Genomic DNA, 26,127 nt, shown 5'->3' with positions numbered 1-26,127 from the left:
GTGCTTTTCTCAGTAAAGAAACTGGAGTAGTTTGCCATTTTCTTCTCCAAATCATTTTTACAGATGAGCAAACTCAGGCAAACTCAGGTTGTGACTTGCCCAGGATGATACTATTAGTAAGTGTCTGAGACCAGATTTTAACTCACAAAGATGTCTTCCTGACTTCAGACCTTCCACTTTATCCATTGTACCAACTAACTGTTCCAACAATATTATTCTATGTTCTCCTCAGGACCTGAAAAGATCATGAAAGGCTAAGAATGAATGGTCTGAATCTGATAAAATAAAATTTAATAGAGACAGAAGCAAAGCCCCTTACTAGGATTCAAAAATACTACTTGTCAAGGCATTAGATAATGGAGATGAAAATAGATTGATAATATAAACACCTGAACCTCTCAGGGGACTTCAAGTTCAAAATGTCATGTCAAACTACAGTCCAGGAAACCATGATGATGTGAGACTCCACTAATAGGTGTATCCTTAGAGACCAATGTAATAGTTTCGTTGTACTTTGCCAAACAATCACCTGAAATGCAATTTGACCAGATCAATGTGGGGATTGTCAAGAGGAGACAACATCTCCAAAGATGGAAGTGAGAATATTTAGCCTAAAAACAAAAAGACTTTGTTGAGAGTCAAGGGAAATGAATGGAATGAATGATGTCTTCTGACATTTGAAAGACTGACTTGTAGCATAGGAATGAGATATGTCCTGCTTGGTCTAAAAGGGAAGACCTAAATCCAGTGGGCAAACTGAAGCTAGATCTACCCAGTAATGGAATCAGTTGCTTCAGTTGGAGAATTATTCACTAAATCAACTGAATGAGTTTCAAGTGCCAACACTTGGGTAAATTAAGGAAAAATAAATAGTGAAAACTCCCTGTTCTCTACTAAAAGTATTCAATGAGAAATGGATGATCATTTCAGAGATGTCATAAGAAGGAAGTCCTGTACTGGAAAAGAGATTGGAATAAATAATGGCAGAGGAGATTATAACATTTTAGCATTAAGATTCTACTTGGTCTCTCTGGCTAAGTCATTTCCCTTCCCTGGGCTTCAGTTTCTTAACTGCAAGATGAAAGGATTGAACTAGGCAGCCCCAAGGTCCCCTGTGAATCTTGGCTCTGTCTCTTACTGGCCAGGTAACACTGAGCAAATCTGTTCCCTTCCCTGGGTTTCAGTTTCCTTCTCTGCAAAATGAGAGGGCTGGATGAAATGGCTTTTGGGTTCCTCTCAACTTTAAATCAATGGTGATATAATTTTATAGAGTGTAACTCAATAGCAAGACTTTCCTGTCTGGGTACTTTTGGACACAGGCTGTCCTGGGAGACTCACATTCTTTGATGTATGTAGGGCTGATGGGATATGATGGAGATAGTTGAACAATAATGATTTTGTGAATTGAAAAAAAGAAATAACTCAGCAGTTCTGCCCGTTGACTTCCAACACAATCCCCTACTATTTCTACATTTACCACGGCTTCATCAGAGGCAAGTAGAACTTTGATGAACAATATGTGGTATCAGCATCAAATTCACCAACCTAAGTTGTCACATAAGGAAGGATTAGTTGAATATGCCAGAGGAGCCAAAAGTTTCCTCTCTACAGAGAATTGAGGTTCCTACCAGGCCAGGAGAGGACAAAATGAGGAACGAATTTAGCCTGGGCCACGCCATCTTTGGGGAGAAAATCAAAACAGGGTTCACATCTTCCTTTACCTAAAAACATGCAGTTATCCCCTTTTTATCCATAGTAACTGGTCCAATGCTGAGCTGCCATGATGTCCATATGTCAGCTGGCTTTGCTTCCTTCAAGACCTGATTCAATCATTACCATCTTTTTTTTATTTTAGGTTTTTTGCAAGGCAATGGGGTTAAGTGGCTTGCCCAAGGCCACACAGCTAGGTAATTACTAAGTGTCTGAGACCGGATTTGAACCCAGGTACTCCTGACTCCAGGGCCGGTGCTTTATCCACTATGCCACCTAGCCACCCCAATCATTACCATCTTAATAAGTCTGATGCACCCAACTGTTAATGCTCTCACTTCCCGAAAGCACTTTGCATTTATTTTTCTACGTAGCTTTTTTATATACCTACATAGAGACATGTCATATCTACCCATTCATTCCCACTGTGTGGGTGCACACATAAATGCAATAGAAAGTAAGACTGCAGAGCAAGGACAACTTCACATTCCTAGTATATTGTCTGTGAAACAATTAATGCTCAAGGAATGATGAATGATCCCCTCCTTGCCCAGGCAACACGTAAATTGACTGAGGGCAACAACTATTTTGTGTTTTGTCTTTGTCGTCTATCACATTGGTATACAGTAGGTATTTAATAAATGCTTATTGTTTTATTGATCCCCTTCTACCCCCTAAAAATGAAAACATAAACTCCCTGAGAGCATTAATTATTTGCTTTTCATATTTGTATGCCCAGACCCTACCTAGCATTGTGTAGGCATTTTATAAATACATGTTGAGTGACCGTTTGGTCATATAAGTGGGGGAAAAAGAGTCAAGCAGCAGCTAAAGGATTCTATGCACCCAAAACTACTGAGACACGCTGTTTAAATATATATGGTCTTCCACAAAAGAGAATGTAAGCTCATTAAGAGCAGGGTCTCTATGATCTTTTTCTCAATATTCCTAGAGCTAGGTTCACTGGAATTTAATAAAAGATTGGTGATTAATTGATTTATCTCTTTATATGAAACAACTAGGTAGCACACGAGTTAGAGTTTTGGAGTTGTAATTGAGAAGACCTGAGTTCAACTACCTCAGTTTTCCCATCTGTAAAACGAGGATAATGGCACATAACTCCTATAGTTATTGTGAGGATCCAATGAGATGTCTATAAAGTGCTGCATAAATTTTACACATATTTAATGTTATTATTATTATTATTACTGTTTCTACTTTTCATCTCCCTCTAGTTCATCCTTCATTCCATTGCAGAATTATTTTCCTGTTCAAGGGATTATGTGATTTATGACTTGAGTTTTCTGGATCTTAAAGAGGTTATCTATTCCAATACCCTCATTTTACAGAAGAGGAAACTGAGATCCAGTGAGGATCAGAGATGGAAGGTCTATCTTTAAACTATCCCAATCACTTCTCTCATTTTACAGGTAAAATGTCATGCCCAGGGTTACACAGTTAGAAAGTAGCAAAGTCTGGATTTGAACCCAGATTCTCTCATTCTAAATGTTGTGCTCTTTCCAAAAGACCATGCAGTCTCTAGAGCCTTTTAAGCCATGAAAGTTGTATGACTCTAGACATTATTCCCCATAGGTTCTCCTTTCCTACACATTTTCCCACTTCCCATACCTCCAGTCTCATGAGAGAAATGTCCTAGAAGTGAAACCTCTCCTGGTACAGATTCTCCTCCTTCATAACCATCATCTTTTTAGCATTGATGCAAACAGTTTTTGGGGGGAAAACTCAGAAACATCACCCAAGCACCAGAAATCTGACATTTTTCCAAGCAAGATTAGAAGCTATATCTCAGGCTGTTCCTCTATGGGTAGACAGTGGGAGAGGAGGCGGGGGAGGCTGTCTGGTCATAATTAATGACTGTTTCTACTCTCCCCTTGCTAGTCAATTAAATGGAGCCCAGAGTCAGGTGAGAAGCACCCTAGAAGACTGGCACTGGCCAAGAGTGATGCCATTAACAACATTATAATTAAAGGCAACTAGCAGTGAAAGGCTTCCATTGTTTGGTGGGCAACATTTAAAGCAGAGATAGGCAGTTGAGCTAAGGAGAACCTCAGCTGATGAGGGTCTAGCTCATTCTGAACCTTTGCCACAATGGACTGTCTTACAATTTCATGCCTTCAATGCCTCATAGACTTCATTAACCACTTCTAGGCTCTCTCTACCATGATCACTCAACAAAACCTCCAAATTTACCATCCAATCCACACCCTGGAGGCTATTGCCCACCAACCCCCAGAATACTGTTCCTCTTTTCTAATGAGCTCAGTACTGGGATCAATTTCCCTTTCCACCCCACCTCCTACCTTCATAATTAACTTCAACATACCCCTTATTCAACCTCCTCATTTCCCATGATCCTCTACTCCATCTCAGCTACACTCAGATATGATAATAACCTATTTATGTTCAATAAATCAATGATCAACCAGGACCAAATACAACCTTCCTTCATTTGATTTTAATTTATCGTTTTTATCACTCTATACTTTCCTCCTTCTAAAACTACTCTTTGCCCTCAAAATGACCTCCAATCCATCTACCACAGAGTAATTGTGCAGGTCACCATCCCTTTGGTATAGCCCAGCTATGCTCTCCTCCCTTCTTCCATGTTCCTCTTGACCTATTACAACTCACACCTTGCCAAAATCCAACCCCATATTACTCCCACCATATGCCTTCTTTATTCCTATTCACAAGTTGCTCAATGGAAGTAAAGTCACAACAATGGTAACAAATTGATGTTATCTCAGTTGGGCCCTCAGTGTAGGAAGGCAATTCTTCTACTTCTAATTAATTTTCTATGGCACAAATTACAATGATTACAGAACAGTCAATCTTAATTTACTAGATGAGTATTTCATCTCATCCTTTACGAAAATCAAAGACAAATGTCTTTGACCTGAGCTCTTGTTCCTTCCTTCCTCCTTGATCTTCCTTCATTGTTTTCTCTTTTTTACTCTAGTCTCTGTGGAAAAGATGGCCTCAGTAAGACCAAACCCTATTGCACCTACTATAGCCCCCCAACTCTTTCTCTCTAATCTTCAATCTTTCCCTATATAGCGGTCCCTGCTCTGCTGCCCTCAGATCTTTCTTTTCCTTCCTCAAGAAGTTTTGATTCATTTTTACCATCCCTGCTAATTTTAGTCCTCTATCTCTCTTCTCTTTCTCAGTCAAACTCCTTGAAAAGATCATCTTCACCCAGGGTCTCCACCTCTCTCTCTTTTTGAGATCTGGAGATGGACGTCATCATTCAAGTGTGACTGCCCAGTCCAAAGTGACCAGTGATCTCTTGGGAAGGCTAATGATCTGTATCTTAATTCTCATCTTTAAGAGCTCTTCAGCAGCTAGCTGGGGCAGTGGACACAGTGTTGGGCCTGGAATCAGAAAGACAGTTCAAATTCAGACACTTCCCTAGGTAATTCACTTAACCTTTCTTGGCCCCAGTTTCCTTAACTGTAAAATGGGAATAAAAATATGAACCACTTCCCAAGGCTATGCTGAGAATCAACTAGCACACTGTCTGGCACATACTAAACTCTTAAGTACCCTTTACCATGCATCAATTAATTCTCCATGCAGCTAATAAAATGATTTTCCTAAAGTGCAAGTCTGAGCATGTCAACACATGTGCTCCTACTCAATAAACCTCAGTGGCTCCCTATTTTCTTTGGAAGAAATAAAAATTTCTGAGCCTTGAAGCTCCTCACAAACTGAATCCTTCCTATCTTTTCAGTCTGTACACACTAACCCCTTCCACACAACCCATGATCCTATCTTGTTGCAGTTCCAAACACAAAACGTATGCAATGTTCCCTCATCTGCATACTTTGGCACTAGCTCCTTCTTCAAATGTTCTCTGTCCTCACTCTTCTTCCATGACTTGGTTCTCTTCAAGACTCAGCTCATATTCTTCCATTCATATGAAACTTTCTGGGTTCCTCCCAACTGCTAGCACCTTCTACTCCAAATGACCGTGGGATAATTTGCATATTATTCTGGTTAGATTCAAATGCACATGTTGACTTCCTTTCTAGAATGGAAGTTCTTTAAAGACAGAAACGTTCCTTTTTATCCTCAGTGCTAAACAGAATTCCTGACCTGTAATAAGGACTTACTAAATATTCATGGACTGGCTAACTAGTAATTCTATATTTCACAAAGTCATTTGCACATAGTAGGTGTTTAATTTATGTACATTTAACTTACTGACTTAATAAATGAAGACTGAGCAAAGTTTAGTCCCACACTAAATCAATCTAAATCTGGTCAACCTCTCTTGCTTTATATGAATTGAAAGGGATAGTAATTTTTGTCAATCTAACAAACTCCCATTTGGGGAACTTGCTCTACCCCTTTACTTAGTCTGCCCATCATTTTAGAGATCAAGATTAGATTAAACAACCAAAAACCACTTATTATGGACCTACTCCATAGCATACACTATTAGGTACTAGGGTTATAAATGGTCTATGCATCTAAGGATCTGCTCTGCATTCAGATGATGGTCCTAAAGGTCCCATTTGGCTTTGAGTCTATGAGCCAGTGACTTGGTAAATAAATCTTAGAGTGATTTGGGATCTTGCCAAAAAATGGTAGAGATAGGATGTGTACTGATATAAGCTAATCACTATGTCAAATGACCTGAACCTCTTTTTTGGTTTAAATAAGAGGAATAAGGACTGCACCCATAATTTATTTGGGAGAAGTCAATCCATCTATGAATGGTTGCACTAAGGCTTACAGGTCTACAGCAATGCCCTAAGGTGAAATGTTGTGACTTACCAAAAGACACAGCTAATATATGCCAATGTTTAGTATAAGAGTTTTTTTAAAGAACATTAAAAGACCCTAGAAATCACTTTTGAAAGGTAATATCATTATTGATACCTATCTATCATTACTGTCACCAATGACAAAGGCACAGAAGAGATCTGATAGAGGACCATAAAATGATGTAGAGAACAAAAGAATGACACACAATGACCAAAGTCCATAGGCTTGGTTCCCATGAAAGAATATATAACAACATTCTAAAGAACAGCTTGCAAGCCTGCAAAAGTCATGAACCCCAAGATGTTGTCAAGAACATGAAAATGAATAGGATTTCATGAAACAACCATGTAAATTCACATGGAATTTGAGAAAACCATAATTCTTTATTTAGTGGAAGTTAAATAACAGGCCTCACACAGGTGTGACTGATAAGGCAGACAGCTAATGTAAAGAAGGAAATACTTTTGTCATTATGTTCATTTCATTTATGAGTAAACATTAAGAGATGTTCCATGATTTAATCATGGTCAGTCAGATATTATGAGTCAGATCTCAAACACACCAAAGTTTTCTGCCCATCATCATCAGCCCAGTCTTGCCCACCACCATCAAATCAGTCCCACCAAGGCTCCTTGGATACCATCATCAACCCAAACTGTCCCACCAAGATTCTTTGGCCACCACAATCAGCCCAGCCTCTCCCACCAAGTTTCCTTGAACACCATCATCAACCCAGCCTTTCCATTAAGGTTCCCTGGACACCATCATCAGTCCAGCCTCTCCCACCAAGGCTCCTTAGCTGCCACAATCAGAGACAGAGCCTTTTGTTAAACACACTCATTCTGGGTTTTTTTTCCCTTTAATTACCATGATTGAGATGGATGAATGTGACTCTAGAGAGGGAAGTCCCAAATCTACTGCAAGACCTTTTTTTTTGAATCTGCTGTGTTTAGCATAATACTTGATGAATATATTCTTGTTAACTACTTGAAAGACTGACAAGGCTCATTATTGTTCAAATTAAGAGAAAGTAGAGAGAAGATATTTTGACAAAACCTTAAATATTCGGAAAGTTGATTCATTCAAAGGCACCAGTATACAGCTCAAGCCATACACACCCAGGAACATACCTGCATTAGTACCAGGAAGGCAGCATAAGGTTTGGGTTATAGTTAATCTCAGGTCATCATTCATACTTATGCTCAAACAATCCCACAGAAGGAAAAAAGTCTTACCTGCCAGAATATACTATCTATCGTGTTCCCAAGAAAGCCATCTCGACCTTCTGAAGACACCAGTTTGGGGCCCAGGATTGTCATGAATTCATCAAAATCCACCTGACCATCCCCTGGAGGAAGAAGAAAGAAATATGAGCTAGGATATATAAGTATTTGAACTTCCAAACATAATAAGAGAAAGAAACTCCCCTTCACCTCCATGGTGGACTCTCTTTCCCAGCAAATTATTTAATAGACACATGGAGGAAGGTTAATAGCAATTTGTAATGATATTTTCATACTCTAATTGAGTAGCAGCAAATCATTCACCCTTTGATTATTCAAGAAATGCATCTTGGGCAGCTAAGTGGCACAGTGGATAGAGCACCAGTCCTGGAGTCCGGCCTCAGACACTTAATAATTACCTAGTTGTGTGACCTTGGGCAAGCCACTTAACCCCATTGCCTTACCCCCCAAAAAACTAAAAAAATGCCTCTAAACTCAAAGGAGGATTTATTTGCCCTTTGAAAAACTATGATGTGGACACTCTATATAAGGAGTGAAGAAAACCCAAGAAATATTTTTCATGATCCAAATGGTTTCAGCAGGAGTATCACTTTGACCCTTTATAATGATTGATCAAGAGAAAATTATAACCAAGATTATGGCTATGACCTCTCATAGTGGCTAGACACTTGAGCATATAAGGTAGGGTCAAAGATTCAGAGCCAGAAGAGTATTTAGAGGTCATAAATCCAACCAAGTGTCTTGTTTTCTATATGAGGAAACTGAGGTCAAGATAGATTAAGTGATTTGCATACAATACATCTAGTTAGTATCTGAGACAGGATTCAAACTCAGGTTTCCCTGACTCCAAGACATTCTCCATCAACTGCACAAAAAAGAAGTCAGGAATTGGAGATAGACATCCTTCAAGGCCTGACTTTCTTACCAAATATGTGGTATTAGGTAAACTTAATCTCTCTGACCTCAACTGCTTCATCTGTAAAATGAGAGGGTTGAATTATGTGGGTTTTGATGTCCTTTCTAGCTTTAAGTCTTTAGAATCATAATAAGCCATGATGGGGAAATCATTGACATGCAACCACCATTGGTCTCTTTCCTATATAAACCATATTTTCTCAGGGTTCTTCAAGTCCTCCTCACAAATCCTAAGAAGGGAAGATATACCCTAAGGCTCTGTCCTGGGCCCTCTTCATTCTAAATAACCTCTCAAGGATCATCTGCAAGTGAAAGATTCACCAGATTAAGTATCTCATCTCATTCCCACAACAAAAGTCCATTTTCAAATTTACATTTGGCTCCCAGATATTTCCAACCATGTTTCCCCTTTTCCCACCCCAATTCAGTGTGTTTAAAATTCATTTCCTTCCAAAAATCCTGTACATCTTCCCTTTTTCCTGATGTCTGTAGATAGAGCCACCATTTTCCCAGTCACCTTGCCTTGAAACCTTCATATTATCTTGGAGGCAATATGGTTTAGATGATAGGCATGCAGGCAGGAAAAAGTGGGTTCAAATCTTATCGCTTATATGTACTAGTTGTATGATGTTGAGTGAGTCACATTCTATGAGCTGGTAAAATTGGACTAAAAAGACTCTAATGTTCTTCCCAGTTCTGAATCTATGATCCTATGATCCTTCCCTTTCCTTCAAGTCTCACCTTTCCTATAAGTTTCCAAGTCCCAGTCATTCAGTCTCTACCATTTGCCTCACATCTGTGGAAGTCTACATACAATAAGACCTCTGAAGTATTGCCAAAGTTAGGGAGAAAGTGATGAAGAGATGAATTGTGAATGGGCTGCCTTGCCAGAACTGGAGTTACTTATGACTTGAAAAGTCACTAACTGGCCAGAAAGGTTGATCCTCATTCCTGAGTGGGTGTGTTCTTATGAAGAGTAGTTAGCAGCCTGGGATCCATTACAAAATCCTTGCAAATGTTCAAATCTAGGAGTTAGACACTTCAACTACACATCATGAAGCCTGTCTGGAAGCAGATTTATCAGCCTCCTTCACAAGGGGATTGCATCAGTTCCCTCCATTATACAAACAACTATTTCTTAAGTGCCTACTATTGTGATAAGACCTACTACATTGTGATAAGCACTGGGGTTATAAAGACTCTAAAAGTTTACATTCTAATGGAGAGGACAACATGTAGATAGATAGATGATAGATTGAGAGAGAGAGAGAGAGAGAGAGAGAGAAAGACTCTTTTATTCATATTCTTGACTGAATTTTTTTGAGCTACATCTGTTTATGGAAAATTACCTTCTCTTACCTGTGACTATTTACACTGAAATGATGATCATAGGATTGCAAATACAGAGTTGGAATCTTCTTTTCACCTAAAACTTCATAAATAAATTTCATACAAACACGCAATCATCCATATACATATATATGTGTACATATATATATATATATATATATATACTCACATGTGTGTATGCATGTGTTTGTCAAGACAGAGACAGAGAGAGAGAGAGAGAGAGAGAGGCAGAGAGAGATGAAAGAAAAGAGACCTAGAAATAAGAGAATGGAGAGATTCAGAGAAACAGGAAAGAGAGAGAGATGACAAGAGAGAAAAAACAAGAGAGAAAAAAAGAGTAAAGAGGAAGGGAGGGATGAAAGGAGGAAGGGATGGGGGAGAGAGAAAGGGAAGAGACAGAAAGAAAAGAAAAGAAAGAGGAAAAGAGAGAAAGGAGGGAAATGAGAAAAAAGGAGAGGGGGAGGGAGAGACAGACAGACAGACAGAGAGTTTCCTTATAAGACAGTGAGCCCCTGGAGAGCAGGAACTGTATTGCTTCCTTTTCAGTTTTTTCCCCTCTCACCCCACCACCCAGTGCTTATTACAGTGCTTTGACATGAGGATAGAAACTAGACTGGTAACTTCATTTGTATAGAAAATTCCTTCTTCCAATGGAGGTTTACATCGTCTCTTCAACTTATAAATATTAATAGAACATAAAATTTTAGCTCTAGTGTTGGAAGGGAGGATTTAAGGGTTCTTCTAGTCCAAATCTTTTATTTTAACAATTTTATTCAATTAACAAAATTCTATTTTTCTCCCTCTTATCCATTCTTCATTGAAGAAAAATAAAACTCTTGTCAATTTTTTAATTAATTTAATTATTTGCCCTAAGTACATGGAAAAACAATTTTTTCACATTCATTTCTTAAAACTTTAGTTCCAAATTCTCTCTCTTCATCCCCTTCTTTCCATTGAGAAGGCAGACCAATCCACCTTTGACACTTGTAATAAATATAGATAACAGAGCAAAACAAATTCTCACAATAGTCACATTCAAAAGATAGATATCTCATTTTGCATCTTGAATCCAACACCCTCTCTGTTAAGAGATGGGGAGCATATGTCATCATTAGTCCTCTGGAATCTTGGCTAGTCATTGAATTAATCAGAGTTGTTAAATCTTTCAAAGTGGTTTTCCTTTTTTCTTTTGTTGCTGTATTAACTTTCCTCCTGGTTATCTTCATTTTTCATCATTTCATAGAGGGTTTTCTCAAGTTTACCTGAAACTGTCTCTATAATAACTTCTTATGGCACAACAAGGTAGCATTATATTTATCTACCATCATTTCTTCAGTCATTCTCCAATTGATAGGCATTCTCTTAATTTCTAGTTATAGAATATATATATATATAATTTTCTCTCTTGTATTTTCTCTCTTTTTCTCTCTTGTCATCTCTCTCTCTCTCCTGTTTCTCTGAATCTCTCTCTCCATTCTCTTATTTCTAGGTCTCTTTTCTTTCATCTCTTTCTGCCTCTCTCTCTCTGTCTCAACAAACACATGCATACACACATGTGAGTGCATATATTTATATATGTATATATGTATTATATATATATATATATATATATATATATGGATAATAGCACAAAAAAGCTGCTATAAATATGTATCTGTATGAACCAGCTCAGTCATTTTACAGATGAAGAAAGTAAAACTAAGAGGGATTAAATCATGTGTCCAAGGTTATACAGGGACTAGATGGCAGCAAAAAGATTCAAACTCAGGTCCTCTCACTGCCACTATGCCACATCATAAACACTCTTTTCCATTGGCTGAATCTTTCAGTATTCCAAATCTGCCTGAGAAATTTGTTTTATGAAGTTGGTTGGGAAAAAATTTTGAGCCACATTTCAATGATCCATGCCAATAGGGTAGCCTTTGGCATGGACTTTTCATTCCCACAGACCTAACTGATGGTCCCATGTGGAGGTTGAAACTTGAAGTGGGCAAAGTTTACACTAAGAAGGGAAATCAGGGTCCTGTTCAAACAGGTCTGTGAATGTCATTTCTAATTACCATGCTGCACTTGGCCCTAGAAATAAGCCATTTAAAATGTGTAACTGTTTGACACCATTTAAATGACTGAATTTTATAAAGACAAATTCCTACCTTTGGGTTGAGTTTCAGAGCAATGGCCCTTGTTCAACTAGTCACAGGGAATGCTAACACTTCTCTTCTTGGGTATAAGTTTTATTAACAAGGCCGTGCTATTCTAACTGTCTACAGGTTATGTGAATTAAGAGTTACTTCTATGACTTAAGCATTAATGGCTCAGGGCTGCCCAGACCTAACCCTCTCACCACCCCCATTATCTGCAAATGATCCCAGGACTTCCTGGACATCATACCGATGAATTACAGTATGAAGCTCATCTTAACACAGCATGCAGTAGGAATAGAACAGACTTCAAGGGAAGAAATAAAGAATATTTGTAGATAAGCAGGAAATTGTTCTCAAATAGCTTTCCCTGTGCTTTAAGAGAAAAATCAATGCATTTTAATAAGATTTTAACGAGGACTGGCACACCATAGTTGTGTCTGTCAGCCTGTGTCTTTGTCAATGACCATATTGTCATGGTTTGTCCACCATGGATTCAGAAGACTCAAACCAAAGTTAAGGTAAAAAATAAGACAAATGTCCCTATAATCACATCACAATGTCATAGAGTGACTAGAGTAATGGATGTGGGTTCAAAACCTACCCTACCATGTTTGATAGCAAGTGAGTCGTTTCACTTTTCAGTGACTTGGACAACTCCCAAGTGTGAATTGACTGAATTGCATGTGGGTTGTGATCTACAATGATGAAAGGTATTCTCATACTGAGATTACACTACACCAGACATTTCATGATCTCTTTGTTGCTGCTTTGTTCAAACTGTGATTTCATTGCTAGAGAGAATTCTAGGTAAAGAAACCCTCTAGCAATGAAAATTGGTGACTGTTCTGTATCTTATAATTTTAGAGAATGATCTGAGCCCTGGAGAGGTTGTGACTTTTCTCAACTCAAACAGTTAGTCTGTGTCAGAGGGATAGGTCTCCCTGATTTTCAGACAAATTGTCTATCCACTATATTAAACCTTCAACTAACTCATTTCCATCCTCATTTGTTTATAATCTGAATTACTTCTGGTTTAGCTAGTCCTGCCAAACTTTACACAGAAAGGAGAGAATTTCGAACAGGAATGTTTTCCCAATGACGCTATTGAGGATCCTCCATTTCCTGCCTCTAAACCTTGCCATAGGCTCTGATATAGTTGTCTTCATTCTTCTCCCAATTAAACAAGAACCTTCAGATTCCAAAATCTAAAAGGAATAAACACCACTCGAATACCACTTAAAAACCATCTCCTGTAAGTCAAGTCACAAATCTTTCATAAGCACCTACTATGTACAAAGTTCTAGAAGTTCTCCTGGACTGATCCAAAGTAAAAGCTAAGATTTTTAGCCTCTTGTCTACCCTATTTATGGAGTGTATCTGAATTGGTGACAAATAACACGTTGAATCCTCCCTTATCACATGGAGTCATGCCCCCTGCCTCCATACACATTGAGAACTGTCAATAAACATAGATAACTGTCAAAGGGCCAGAGGATGGCTTTAGTGTCTTCAATGTCTGACTTAGCTCTACACACTCCACAGTACCTGCTTCAACCACCTCCATGGCCTTTGGAACAAATAATTATCAACCACCCATTCCACCGAAGGATGTCTTACATATCTGCTCATGATACAGTTTCTTGAAGCCCCAGGAGAGAGTTGAGTGCTAGGTAGACCCTAAAAGTGCATGATCCATCCAGAAAATTTATGGCAACCCCTCACAACAGACGTGCTACTCTTTCTTGAACAACAAAGCCTTCACATTAGACTTTACCAAATACTCAGAAATTACTTTGTATATATTCAACCATAGTACAGGAGAGTCACATTGGTAATCCCGCACTATCAAAAGTCAGGACAACCAGGATTCAAAACCTGCCTATGGAACATATTGATTATATGATCCTGAACAAATCAAACCCAATACTCCAACCAAATATATAAAAATATAAATTTCATAATAATTGTCAAATTCCTTACTTAACAGATTTTTATATCCATGAAATCATAGCTTCAGGCATGCACACATATGGAATTATACAAATATGTAGATACACATATATTTACATGTACTATAGGTTTAGATAATTCTGTGTATTTATATAAATATATGTATATTTGTGTGTATATGCATATATAAGGGTAGGATTCTACTCTGGAGAAGTCTCCATGTCTCCATTAAACCAATTAATCAATGGATGGATCAAGCCTTGAACATGTAAATAAGATGATTTGCATTCAGTACTTTCTTTATCAGGTGTGGGTCCCTTTGATTAGGTCAAGAAAGACAGAAATATGAGTAGTTTTGAGAATCAACAAAAGTCACTGGGCTATGTACAGAAAACATCCAGTTCAGTAGTGGGCACAGTCAAGAATGATCCATTTTCATAGTGTAAGGAAAGACGGTCTTCCTCTCTCCCTCCTTCTCTCCCTCTTCTCCCTTTCTTTTGCTTCCTCCTCATGACTCTAATTTGAGATAGTCAACTCAGAAACTGGACCAAGTACATCCAGTTGAGATCAAAGAGACTGACCCAGTAGGGGAGAACACGTCCATGTGGAAACAGTAGTCAATAACTCAAGGAAAGTAGCTTAAGAGAATGTGACCTTTGTGTCAGAGAATGGTGTTGCCCACAGACTACTAAGGTAGTGACTCTCAGAGACCCAAAGAGAGCTCTCCTTAAGGGGAACTTCATTAGGACAGTTCCAGAAAGCAAAGGATTTCCAGTAACAAGGAGTTGGGAGCTACATATGTTCACAATGTCTCTCCATGCATCCTTCTTCATTACCTTTGTACATAGGAATGAGAAATTCAACAATTTCATAGGAAACTGGGAAAGTCAAGTTTAGCAGGTAGTGGGTAGAATCTCAAAACTGATTTAATTTTCATGTCTCTAATTATTAATAGTTTAGAGCATTTTACATGATCGCTGATGGGTTGTATTTCTTCCTTCCATTATCTATTGAGGAATAGCATTTTGTTTTGTTTCAATTCATTATATATTAAAATATCGAATCAATTCCTTATGTAGCTTAGAAATGCAATATTTATCAGAGAAAATTGAAAAAGATTTTTTTCCCCATTAGGTATTTTGTATATTATTGTATATTAATTTTGTGTCCATTCTCCCCACTGAGCTATGTGTATCCATGGGAGGATATGTCCTAGATTCTGGGAGGGGGGAATATTTAGGGAACTTTAACTTATTAAATGTTAATGTTGTTCAGTTGTTTTAATAGCCTAAACGACTTCACTTGGGGATTTTCTTAGCTAAGATACTGGCATCATTTCCCATTTCCCAATTCTTCTCTAGCTCATTGTGCAGATGAGGAAACTGAGGTAATAAGGGATAATTGATTTGCCCAAGGTCACACAGCTTGTAAAGAGGCTGGATATGGACTCCCTTTTTGAGTTCAGATCCAGCACTCTAGCCACTGTGCCACCTAGCTATCCCATCTTATTAAATATCTTCATTAAAAAAATAACTAGGTGTGTCTGATACTCAGTAAGACGTACTTGGGTGGGAAGTAGTAAGTAGCAGAACTGAGATTTGAATCATGTGCCCTTACTCCAAACCCAGTTTTCTTTTCATTAAACCACTGGGTATCTTGGGTATACAAAATCTCCCAATCTCCATATTATACAGAAATCAGTTTTCACTATCACAAAGGTGATGCTCAAAATCAATCAAAGTTAAATCTCATTCAGTCACATTTAAATAGCATTTGACAAGTTGCACAATCACCAATCAAGGCACTTTATACTAAATAGAAAATTAAATAGGTGAAAAAACCCAAGAAATTCCATCTCCTCTCCTCACTTCCAATTCATCATTGTAACCATCAATCAATATTTATTAAACTCCTACTATGTGTCTGGTCCTCTGCTAGACTCTGGGGATACAAGAACAAGAAATGAAACAATCCATACCAATAAGACTCATGGGAGAGATGAGAAATTTATGTTTTTGTACATATAAAATATATGCTGCATAAATATGAAGTTAATAATATAAATATATTCAAAGTAGTTAAATGCAAGAGGGAGAGGGTATCAGCAATTAAGGAAGAGGTAGATTGGGAAAGACTTAAATGCAAATTGTGTGGTACTTTGTGAAAAAAGACAGGAAATGAAGGCACAAGGAGTGATGCATACAAAAGCCTTGGCATAAAAAGATTTTCCAGAGCCTTCCAAAAACAAATGATCTTGGGGTATAAGCCCTAGAAAGAGGTTAGCAGGAAAGCAGCAAAGGAACCCAATACAAGATCCAGAGGGTCCATGTTAGTATGTATGAAAGGCTGATGCCTAGAAACTGGAGAGGAATTCCATGTCTTCCCTTCAACGCCTGGACAAGGAGGTCTCTACAATGGACCAGCTTTGTTTTTTGTTCACTCCCATGGAAGGGAGAAGAAGGAGCCTGAAGAAAGGGGAGGGGAAGGATAAATTACCTCAGGAAAAATCATAAGCCAACAGATCATGAAGTCTAGTTGAATGCAACAGGTGACCATTGTGCTGAACCCTATTTCTGAGACCAGATCTCGAGAACTGTGGTCAGATTGAGAACTATCCTGTAAGAAGAACATGGAGCAGCTGAAAGGTGACCAGGGTGGTGAATTAGATTGGTCAGAGATTAGACCAGCTAAGAAAGAATGGAAAGCACTGGGCATGGTTATCCAGGAGAAGACTCGGTTGAGACCCAGTGGTTGTCTTCAAGGCTAGCACTCTAAACATGGATTAATATTGTTCTGACTGACCATAGAGGAGCAATGATTGGATATTACAGAGAGACAGTGAAACATTTCCTAACGATCGGAGTTGTGTAAAAGTGGAAGGCAATACCTTGAGATAGAGTGGGTTTCCCTTCCCTGGAGGTTTTCCATGGAGCCCCAGATGATCTCTGTTTGGGTATACTATAAAAGGCAGATTTCATTCCAGTCAAGACTAGGTTAAATGGACTCAGAAGCCCCTTTAAACTCAACTCTGGGATTCTGTGGTCTAAGCAATTCTATTTTTGGTCATATTAAATATTTATTGATTTAAAAAATATTCAAAAGTAGGTTATTATTTAATATTTTTAAAAATTAGATGGCAGAAGACAACTTTGAGCAAAGTTGTTGATTGCTTAGCCAGGATTGGCCCCTGATTTTCTGGTGACCTCTCCTTCCTGAGTTCTATTCTCCTGAAGAAAAACAGCCATAAATCAAGGCATTCCTCAGGCTATGTCATCCCAAAGATTCTAATATCCTCCTACATGGCTGAGGGGCACCTCATCACCCTCTCCCTGCCAGGGATTATTATGATTTCCTGCTGGGTGCGTGTTTCTATTTCCTAATGTCTATATAAACTACAATTCTCATCTGACCCAAGACCCTTCATGCTAGTAAGCGCCAGAGAAATTATTCCACCTCCAGTTATGATGTTATCTGCTTACTCAAGCACAAAGCTATAAATACTTGAGTAATCCCTGAGAGCCCGCGGAGGCTAAAACAATTGGAATTGGTTAGACTGTGTCCAAAAGGCACAGCCACAAATGGATCTCTTTAACACTATGACCCCATGTCTCATGGAAAACTACTACTTATAAAAGTTGGCAGGTAGGTAACCTACCACTCTGAAAAAGAGCCCTGGCACTCGGGGCAGGGGAACTGTGTATAAATCCCACATCTTAAACTTTCTACCTGTGGGAACCTGGGAAAATTGACTTCACTCCCCTATGCCTTGGTTTCCCCATTTGTAAAAATGAGGGAGTTAGACTGGAGTTGGCCTCTGAGATCTCTTCCACTTCTGAATCAATAATGTTAGAATTCTAGTATTTTGAAACCTGAAGAAGAAAAAAATTTAAGAACAATAACAGTAGCAACAACAGGCAAATATCCCAAAAGTCCAGCAAGGGGGTTCAGTGGATAGAATGCCAGTCCTAGAATCAAGAATACTCTTCTTGGCGAGTTCAAATTCAGTCACAGACACGTAGTACTTGGGTGACCCTGGGCAAAACACTTAACCCGGTTTGCCTCAGGTTTCCTCATCTAAAAAATGAACTGGAGAAGGAAACAACAAATTATTCTAGTGTCATTGCCAAGAAAATCCCAAATGGGTTACCAAAAGTCAGATGTGACTGAAAATAACCAAACAACAAACATCTCAGAATGTCCTTAGGATCATATTTCCTTTGCGACACCAAGTGGCAAGGTATTAGTGAGATCCTCCAGCAGGCATCTTGGTTTGGTGCAGAATGTAAGGTGACAGCAGTGTGCAATAAACACTATGCATTTTTAAAAGAGGAAGAGTCAAAAATAAATACACAATTCCCAGGAATGTCTCAATTTCATACCAGGCTGTCAACAGGGCAGGGTGGAATCTTGTTGGAAAATTTCAATCTCACTGAAAGCTGCCAGTGTTTTAGTGCAGGTTTTGCTCCTAAGTGTGGGATGCTTTCCTAGTTGTGATCACCAGACTTCCTCATGAAATGCACTAAGGAAACCTAAATGTTCTAAGCCCATAATCAAGTGCCAAATAGAGACATATGTAGAATCCATTTCCTATATAAAAAAATGTCTATTTAGAAAGTAAAAATCCAATCAGAAAGGCTGAGACAAACTACACTTGGGAATTTCTGGAATACAATCCAGCCAGCTCTCATCATCAAGACTTCTAGGAGAGCTGTTTCCTCCATTCTCCTTTTCTCAGCTCCTCTCCCCTCCTCTCTCCCCAAGCCACCCCCACCCATGGATGCTCAGGCCTTTTAATCTGTAGTTTTGTGCTGTCAAGCATAATTTTTCCAATGGTGATAATAATTGACAACATATAGATTTATATAAATGTTAGCATAATATTTATATAAGCATCTACATTTATACCAGTGGAATGATTGATTGATATAGCATTTTGAGATTTGCAAAGAGTCTTACATAAAGCTCACACTCTCTCAAGTCACCAGTCATTTATTAAGTAACCCTTGGTGCCAGACACCAAATTAAATGTTGGAGACAAAAAGAAATGCAAAAAGTAGTCTTTGTTCCTCAAGAGTTCACAGTCTAAGGGAGACAGACATGCAATTAACTATCTATAAACTAGATAAATTGGAGATCATCATGGGGGGGGTCAGTAGAATTAAGGGGGATTAAAAAAGGCTTCTTGGAGAAGATGGAGTTTAACTTTGAGTTTAACTAAGAGATAAGATAAGGAAAGAGTATTCAGACTTGGGAGTTAGCTCATAAAAATGCATAGCATAGCTGGGAGATGGAGTACCCTGTGCAAGGAAGCATGAGGAAGCATCACTCGATCACCAAGTGCTTGAAGGCAAGAAAGATGCAAGAAGATTCTCTGAGACTACTTCAGCAGCTCCCATTGGTGGGCTGGATTCCCAGCCAGAGACTGAATCCTTGTCTCAGAGTTCTGGGCATTGTCCTGCAGGGTTAGGGTTACTAATGCCTTCACTACCAATGGAATTCTCAATAATTATCACCCAAACAGCTAGACTAAGAAAAAAATATTTACAAAGCTGATATACCATGGTCAGCTGTTACAAAAATAATGCCCTGAATTGGGGGCATGAATGGCAGCTAGGGAGTGCCATAAAGTACCAGGCCTGAAGTCAGGAAGACTCATCTTTGCGAATTCAAATCTGGCCTCAGATACTTCCAAGTTATGACTTTGGTTAAGTTATTTCATCCTATTGCCTCAATTTTCTGATCTGTAAAATAAGATGGAGATGGAAATGACAAACCACCCCAGTATCTTTGCCAAGAAAACCCAGAATTGGACATGAAGGAAAATCAACAGTAACAAAAATCTTCTTATACTCAAAGGTCCCTTGAAAAGGTGAGCTCAAACTTTGAATAAAATCAAAAAAGAGGCATATATGTAGAAAACACTGGTGACAAAAGGGTATTAAATTTCTTAGTCATTGAATGTCCTTTTTACTTCCTTTGTAGACTCCTTGAGGTAACTCTTAGGTGTAACTTTCTCCTGGTCTCGAAAGGAGACATAGACAACGCTCCTCTCCACTCATGAAGTAACACTGTAGGAAGCTACCTTTCCTTGGTATGTCCATTGTTTCCTCTCTAGTGTGACATATAGCCTGGCACAAAACAAGCATTCATTCAACAAACATCAGAAATGCCTTTCAACTAGTCAATGCTAGAGTAGATAGAGGTGGACAATATGCATCACTTACTGTATACTTCACTTGCAATCAATACAGATTATTAAACATAGTTTTGTGATCTTATCTCTATGTGATTTTACATAATTCTGGAGTTAAGGAGAGGCTTCAAGGATGTATTTTATTTTGCTGAATCAAACGCTTTTTCAAAAGTAAATGAAAGCCAAATAAAAAAGACCTGGTGGGGGCTTAGATTCTTTACACCTGCCCATTTTGTGTGACCATAAAGCTGGGACCTATTATGAAAAAAATCCATATAATTCTGTCATTATGTTTTTCAAATGTTTTCAAGACTGCCCCTATTAAGATAGGTAGGTAGGTAGATAGATAGATAGACAGACAGACAGATAGATATAGACCATTATAACAATTTTAGAGAAGGAAATTGAGATAGAAGTCAGTAGTTGTTAGCCTCTCAGTCACCATTTCTGATTCAAAGTACCATTGGTGGTTTTTCCATTTGTTTGGAATCTTCCTGTCTTTTAACTCTGAGTCCTTTAATTGGAATGCCTCTGGAAAAGACTTCATCTGTACATTTTTGGCCAAGTTCAGAGCCTCTCCCTCCTCTTGCAGCCTCTGATACTTCTTCATATATTACTTCTTCACATCTTTGGGTAGTTGAATTTCAAAGATATCAGGTTACTATCATCATGATAGTGGAAAATGGAAAATATACTATTACCAAAATATTAGTAGATAATACAGTTAGCTCCCATTTCTCTGAAGCTTTATGGTTTACTGAGGAAAACCCTCATATTAATCCTATAAGCTCAGCAGAATGAGGGAGGAGCCATCCCAGCTGAGAAGGAAATGGAGCTTCAGAGAGAAAGGATTTGTCCTTGATCACAGAGCTAGGAAGGGTCATAAGAGCTAGGATTCAAACCAAGGTCTAACCTGACTCCAAATTTGGTGTATCTCTCATGAAAACCTGGTCCTGTTGCAAAGACACATCTTTATCTTATTCTTATTTGATGTTTATTTTGATCCAGGTTATGTTCTAATTTTACTTGTGCCACATACATTTATATACAAATAGAATATTTGAGTGTGTCAGGGAGAGAGAGAGAGAGAGAGAGAGAGAGAGAGAGAGAGAGAGAGAGAGAGAGAGAGAGAGAGAGAGAGAGGTGATGCAGGGGAGTGGAGTCAGGAAGAGCTGAGTTTAAATTTTGCCTTAGACACATACAAGTTGTCTGTGTCCCCTGAACCAGTCACTTAGCCTCACTCAGTCTTAGTTTCCTCATCTACAAAATGGGGATAGCAAAAAAATCACACTTACTCTATAGAGTTGTGATGATCAAATTAGGTAACATGTGATGCACTTATAAATATTAGTTATGTACACGATAGCTATAATGTTCTGCCATTATTATTCTTAAATACTTTTATATACTGCTATATTATTATTATCATTATTGATCCAGTTTTCAGCAGCTGAGCAAAAGGAACAAAGAAGGCAGACTATTGGGGGAGGAGAGCAGATTTGGAGATGATCATATAGGAGCACCTTAATGATAGGAAAGGAAATGAAGATTAGAAGGTCAATGTTTGGTTGATCTAGTTAATTGCCATTAACACGAAGGGAGGAGGGGGCGGCTAGGTGGCACAGTGGATAGAGCACCAGCCCTGAAGTCAGGAATACCCGAGTTCAAATCCAGCCTCAGACACTTCATAATGACCTAGCAGTGTGGCCTTGGGCAAGCCACTTAACCCTACTGCCTTGCAAAAACAAAACATGAAGGGAGGAAAGCAAAGCCAAAAGAGGTATCAAGAATTGGGATGACAAAATGGCATAGAGAACACACTACAGATGAAGAGCAGGTTCAGGAGGAGTGATGAGGCTTCACAGGAGACTGTACTCAGAGAGGAGAATGCTCAAAACCTCTGAAACAGAAGAGGTTGAAGTGACAATGAGGTCTAAATTGTGGTTGCGCTTAGAGTGGAAATGAATTTCTTGGGTGCTAAGAAGGCTAATGTTAGGATTTCCAACTCAGAGCTCTAGGGCTATAATCTAAGACTATAAAAGAAACTCAGAGACCATCTAATAGAAACTTCTCATTTTAGAGATGAATTAACTGAGTACCAATGAGGAGAAGTGACTTTCTCAAGATCCTACATATAATAGGAGTTGGTTCTCCTAGGAGACCTGAATGGCTTGAGAGTTTTAAGAGGTGTGCATGCTTTGAATCGGAATTGGACTCTACATCCCTTCCAAACCTAATTTTAAGCTTTTAGAACTCAACTCTAGTGACTAGCAAACTATTTCGCTCTTATAAACAATGCTTTGGTAATGAAATCTGTATGGATCATTCTGTTATTCCTCTCTAGGAAGGCATCATATAATCCATAAGTTTTAGTTGACAACAGACCTAAACTTAAACTTCCCCAAGGACAAGGAAACTTCCAGAAGAATATTGAACAAGATATTGAAAGGGTCATCTTACATGTTGGCAAGGATGTGGGAAAACTGGAATACTAATGCAATGTTGGTGGAATTGTGAACTTATCCAACCATTCTGGAGAGTAATTCAGAACTATATCCAAAAGACTAAAACTGGGGTAGGTAAGTGGTGCAGTAGATAGAGCACATCCCTAAAGTCAGGAAGACCCAGACTCAAATCCAGCCTCAAACACTTAATAATTACCCAGCTGTGTGACTTCAGGCAAGTCATTTTAACCCCACTGCCTTTCAAAACAAACAAACAAACAAACAAAAGACTAAAGCTGTTCGTATTCTTTAATCTAGAAATACCACTACTAGGCTAGTTTCCCAAAGAGATCTTAAAAAGAGGGAAAGATCTACATGTACAAAAATATTTATTGCTGCTCTTTTTGGGGTGGCAAAAAGTGGAGATTAAGGGGCTACCTACCAATTGGGGAATGATTGAACAAGTCATGGTATATAAATGTAATGGAATGCTATCACTCTATAAGAAACAACAAACAGGCAGATATCAGGAAAATCTGGAAAGATATAAACAAATTTGGGGCAATTAGGTGATGCAGCAAATAGAGCACTGGCCTGGAGTTAGGAGGACCTGGGTTAAAATCCAACTTCAGACACTTAATTGCCTAGCTGTGTAACCTTGGGCAAGTCACTTAACCCCATTGCCTTAAATAAATTTTAATTAAAAAAAAAAGACTTACACAAACTGAGTGAAGTAAGCAGACCCCATTGCCTTAAATAAATTTTAATTTTTTTAAAAAAGGCTTATACAAAACTGAGTGAGGTGAGCAGAACCAGGAGAACATTGCACAAAGTAACAGCAATATTATGTTAAGAACAACTATAATAGACCTAGCTCTTCTCAACAATACAGTGGCTAAAGGCAATTCTAAAAGACTTGTGATGGGAAAGTGTCATATACATCCAGAGAAAGAACTAAGGTTAACAGCAGATCAAAGCATACTATTTTCACTTTTTAAAATGTTTTTTGTTTTTCCTTCTTGTGTTTTTTTTTTGCCTTTGGTTCTGATTCTTCTTTTACAACATGACTAAAATGGAAATATGTTCAACATGATTTTACATGTGTAACCTATATCAGATTGCTTGCTGTCTTGGGGAGAGAGGTAAGAAGAGAGGGAGAAATTTTATAAAAATCAATGTTGAAAACTATTTCTTCATGTAATTTTGAAAAATAAAATACTATTAAGATAAAAAATTAAAAACAAAACTAGCATGACATTTAAGAAATAAAAAGGACTATCTTATAGGAACAGATGAGGAAAGGAGGAATTTTTAGCATGGCAAAGCAAGGACACAAAGAACACAATACCCTACTGTCAAAAATGTGATGGATTGTCATCAGCAAGAGAGAAAAGATCTTCTGACTGGTTTTAGATGACGAAATTAAAGCTGAAGGGCAGAAGGGAGAGTTCAACTTAATATTAGAAGAATTTTACCTCAAAATGCAATTTTGATTGAAATCTTTTATTTTTATATATCACCTTCATTTTCAAAAATGTCCTTCCCACTCTCCTCCCCAGAGAACCATGTCTTATAACAAAAATAAATAAATAAATAAATGAAAATAACAAGTAAATAAAAACTAAATTAGGGAGAAAGCAGTTCAATTAAACTAAACAATATATCAACCAAGTCCAATAGTCTATACTATGTAAGGAAGGATTTTTTTTTTAGGTTTTTGCAAGGCACATGGGATTAAGTGACTTGCCCAGGGCCACACAGCTAGGTAATTATTAAGTGTCTGAGGCTGGATTTGAACTCAGGTCCTCCTGACTCCTGGGCTGGTGCTCTATCCTCTGTGCCACCTAGCTGCCCCAGGACTTTCTGAAGTTAAGAGATACTCAATAATGAAACAAAATATCCTGCAAAGTAGTGAGTTTCCTATCAATGGAAGTATTTGGGAAGAGACAGAATGATCAACATCTGCAGTGTGGTAGGGAAGAGTCCAGAATTTAGTGGATATTTGGACCTCCGAGTCCCTTCTAACTCTAAAGATTATGACTCATTGACATAAAGTATCATTACATATTTATATAATAAATTATTAGTTTAATGGTATAGCTATATTTAAAACAAGGTAAAGGAGGGAGGGAATAAAGCAACTATCAAGTTAAATAAACCATTAAGATCCTCCAAAGGCTGGGGTGCTCACCTCCAATGAACCAACCAAAACCAAAGTGCTCACTTGGAAGACACCATAGCAAGAATCTCTTAACTGAGCAATTCTTTCTGTGTGCATAGGCATTATGGTATGAAGGACAACATCAGTGTTTGACCCTCCATGGAGTCCAGCTGCCTTATCTCACCGCAAGACTCATATAGTTTCCCCCTGTAAATCTTCACTAATTGTTTTAGCAAAACATTTTAAACATTTGAGGAAATTAACTTCTCCATCAAGGACAATTTGATCAGTCAACCAAACTAACATAAATTAAAATGTGTGGGAAGGGTAGGTAAAGGTAGGAAGTTTCTGAAGAATTTAATGCAGACATTCAATTCTCCTTTTTTTGTTTTAGGGGGAAATATAGAATATTGCAAGCAAGAATTTTCTTTCATCTAATCAACCAGACAACATTACATATTAAAGAATTATGGAATTAACTCAGGGAACAGTCTCATGATCTATCCAAATCCTGTTACCAGAAACTGTTATTTTAAAAAGAGGAATGGTCTTTCTGTTAAGAAAGTTGGGTCCTACAAACTTTAAAATTGCAGAGCTAAAGGGTCCTCTAGGGTCTAATTCCTGCACAAATAATATATGCCCTATATTACACTCCTGAGACATAGTCTCAGATTCTGTTTAAAAACTTCTAATGATGAAGAACTCACTGGTCCCAAAGACAGACCATTCTGTCTTTGAACAACTCTGCTAAAAAAAAATTTTTATTCCAACTGAAACTTGCTCTTAGTAATTTCCACTCATTAACTTTATTCCCTTCTGTCTGGGCTTTTGACTTTGCCACCATAATTCATTGGTCTTCTCACCCTAGTACATCCTTCTGCCATGCCTGTTCCCTTTTGTTGTTGATGAGTCCTTCCAAGAACCTCAGTGAGCCATCTTTTATTCTTTTCTTAGCAGTTCTGAGTTCATAGTCTTCGAGCCATGCCCCAACTCTGCCTTTCAGTCCCCTTTTCTATGTTACCTTCCCTCATTAGAATGTAAACACCTTGATGTCAAGGATTCTTTCTTTTTCCCTGCATTTGTATTCCCCAGAGTAACACAGTGACTGTCACAGGAAATACTTAATGTTTGTTGCTTGCTTGCAACTTACATTACTTCTAATACCACCCTCTAGGACCAAACAAATATACTGAGGTTCTCTTCTGTATGATAACCTTTCCAATAT

At 38.2% G+C, this 26,127-nt stretch overlaps 1 protein-coding gene across 1 annotated transcript in view; it reads right to left on the bottom strand.

Moving 5' to 3' along the window:
- The window catches only part of CALN1 (calneuron 1), a 379,107-nt gene that overhangs the window by 190,523 nt on the left and 162,457 nt on the right, over positions 1-26,127 (bottom strand). Inside the window, exon 3 of the mRNA XM_074189331.1 lies at positions 7,737-7,849. Coding sequence (XP_074045432.1) covers positions 7,737-7,849 — 113 coding nt within the window. The remainder of the gene's footprint in view (positions 1-7,736; positions 7,850-26,127) is intronic.

The sequence above is a fragment of the Macrotis lagotis genome, chromosome 5 (assembly GCF_037893015.1).
Source record: "Macrotis lagotis isolate mMagLag1 chromosome 5, bilby.v1.9.chrom.fasta, whole genome shotgun sequence".
Taxonomy (NCBI): Eukaryota; Metazoa; Chordata; class Mammalia; order Peramelemorphia; family Peramelidae; genus Macrotis; species Macrotis lagotis.
The sequence above is the reverse complement of the archived record's forward strand: the minus strand, read 5'-3'. Positions and strand labels throughout refer to the sequence as shown.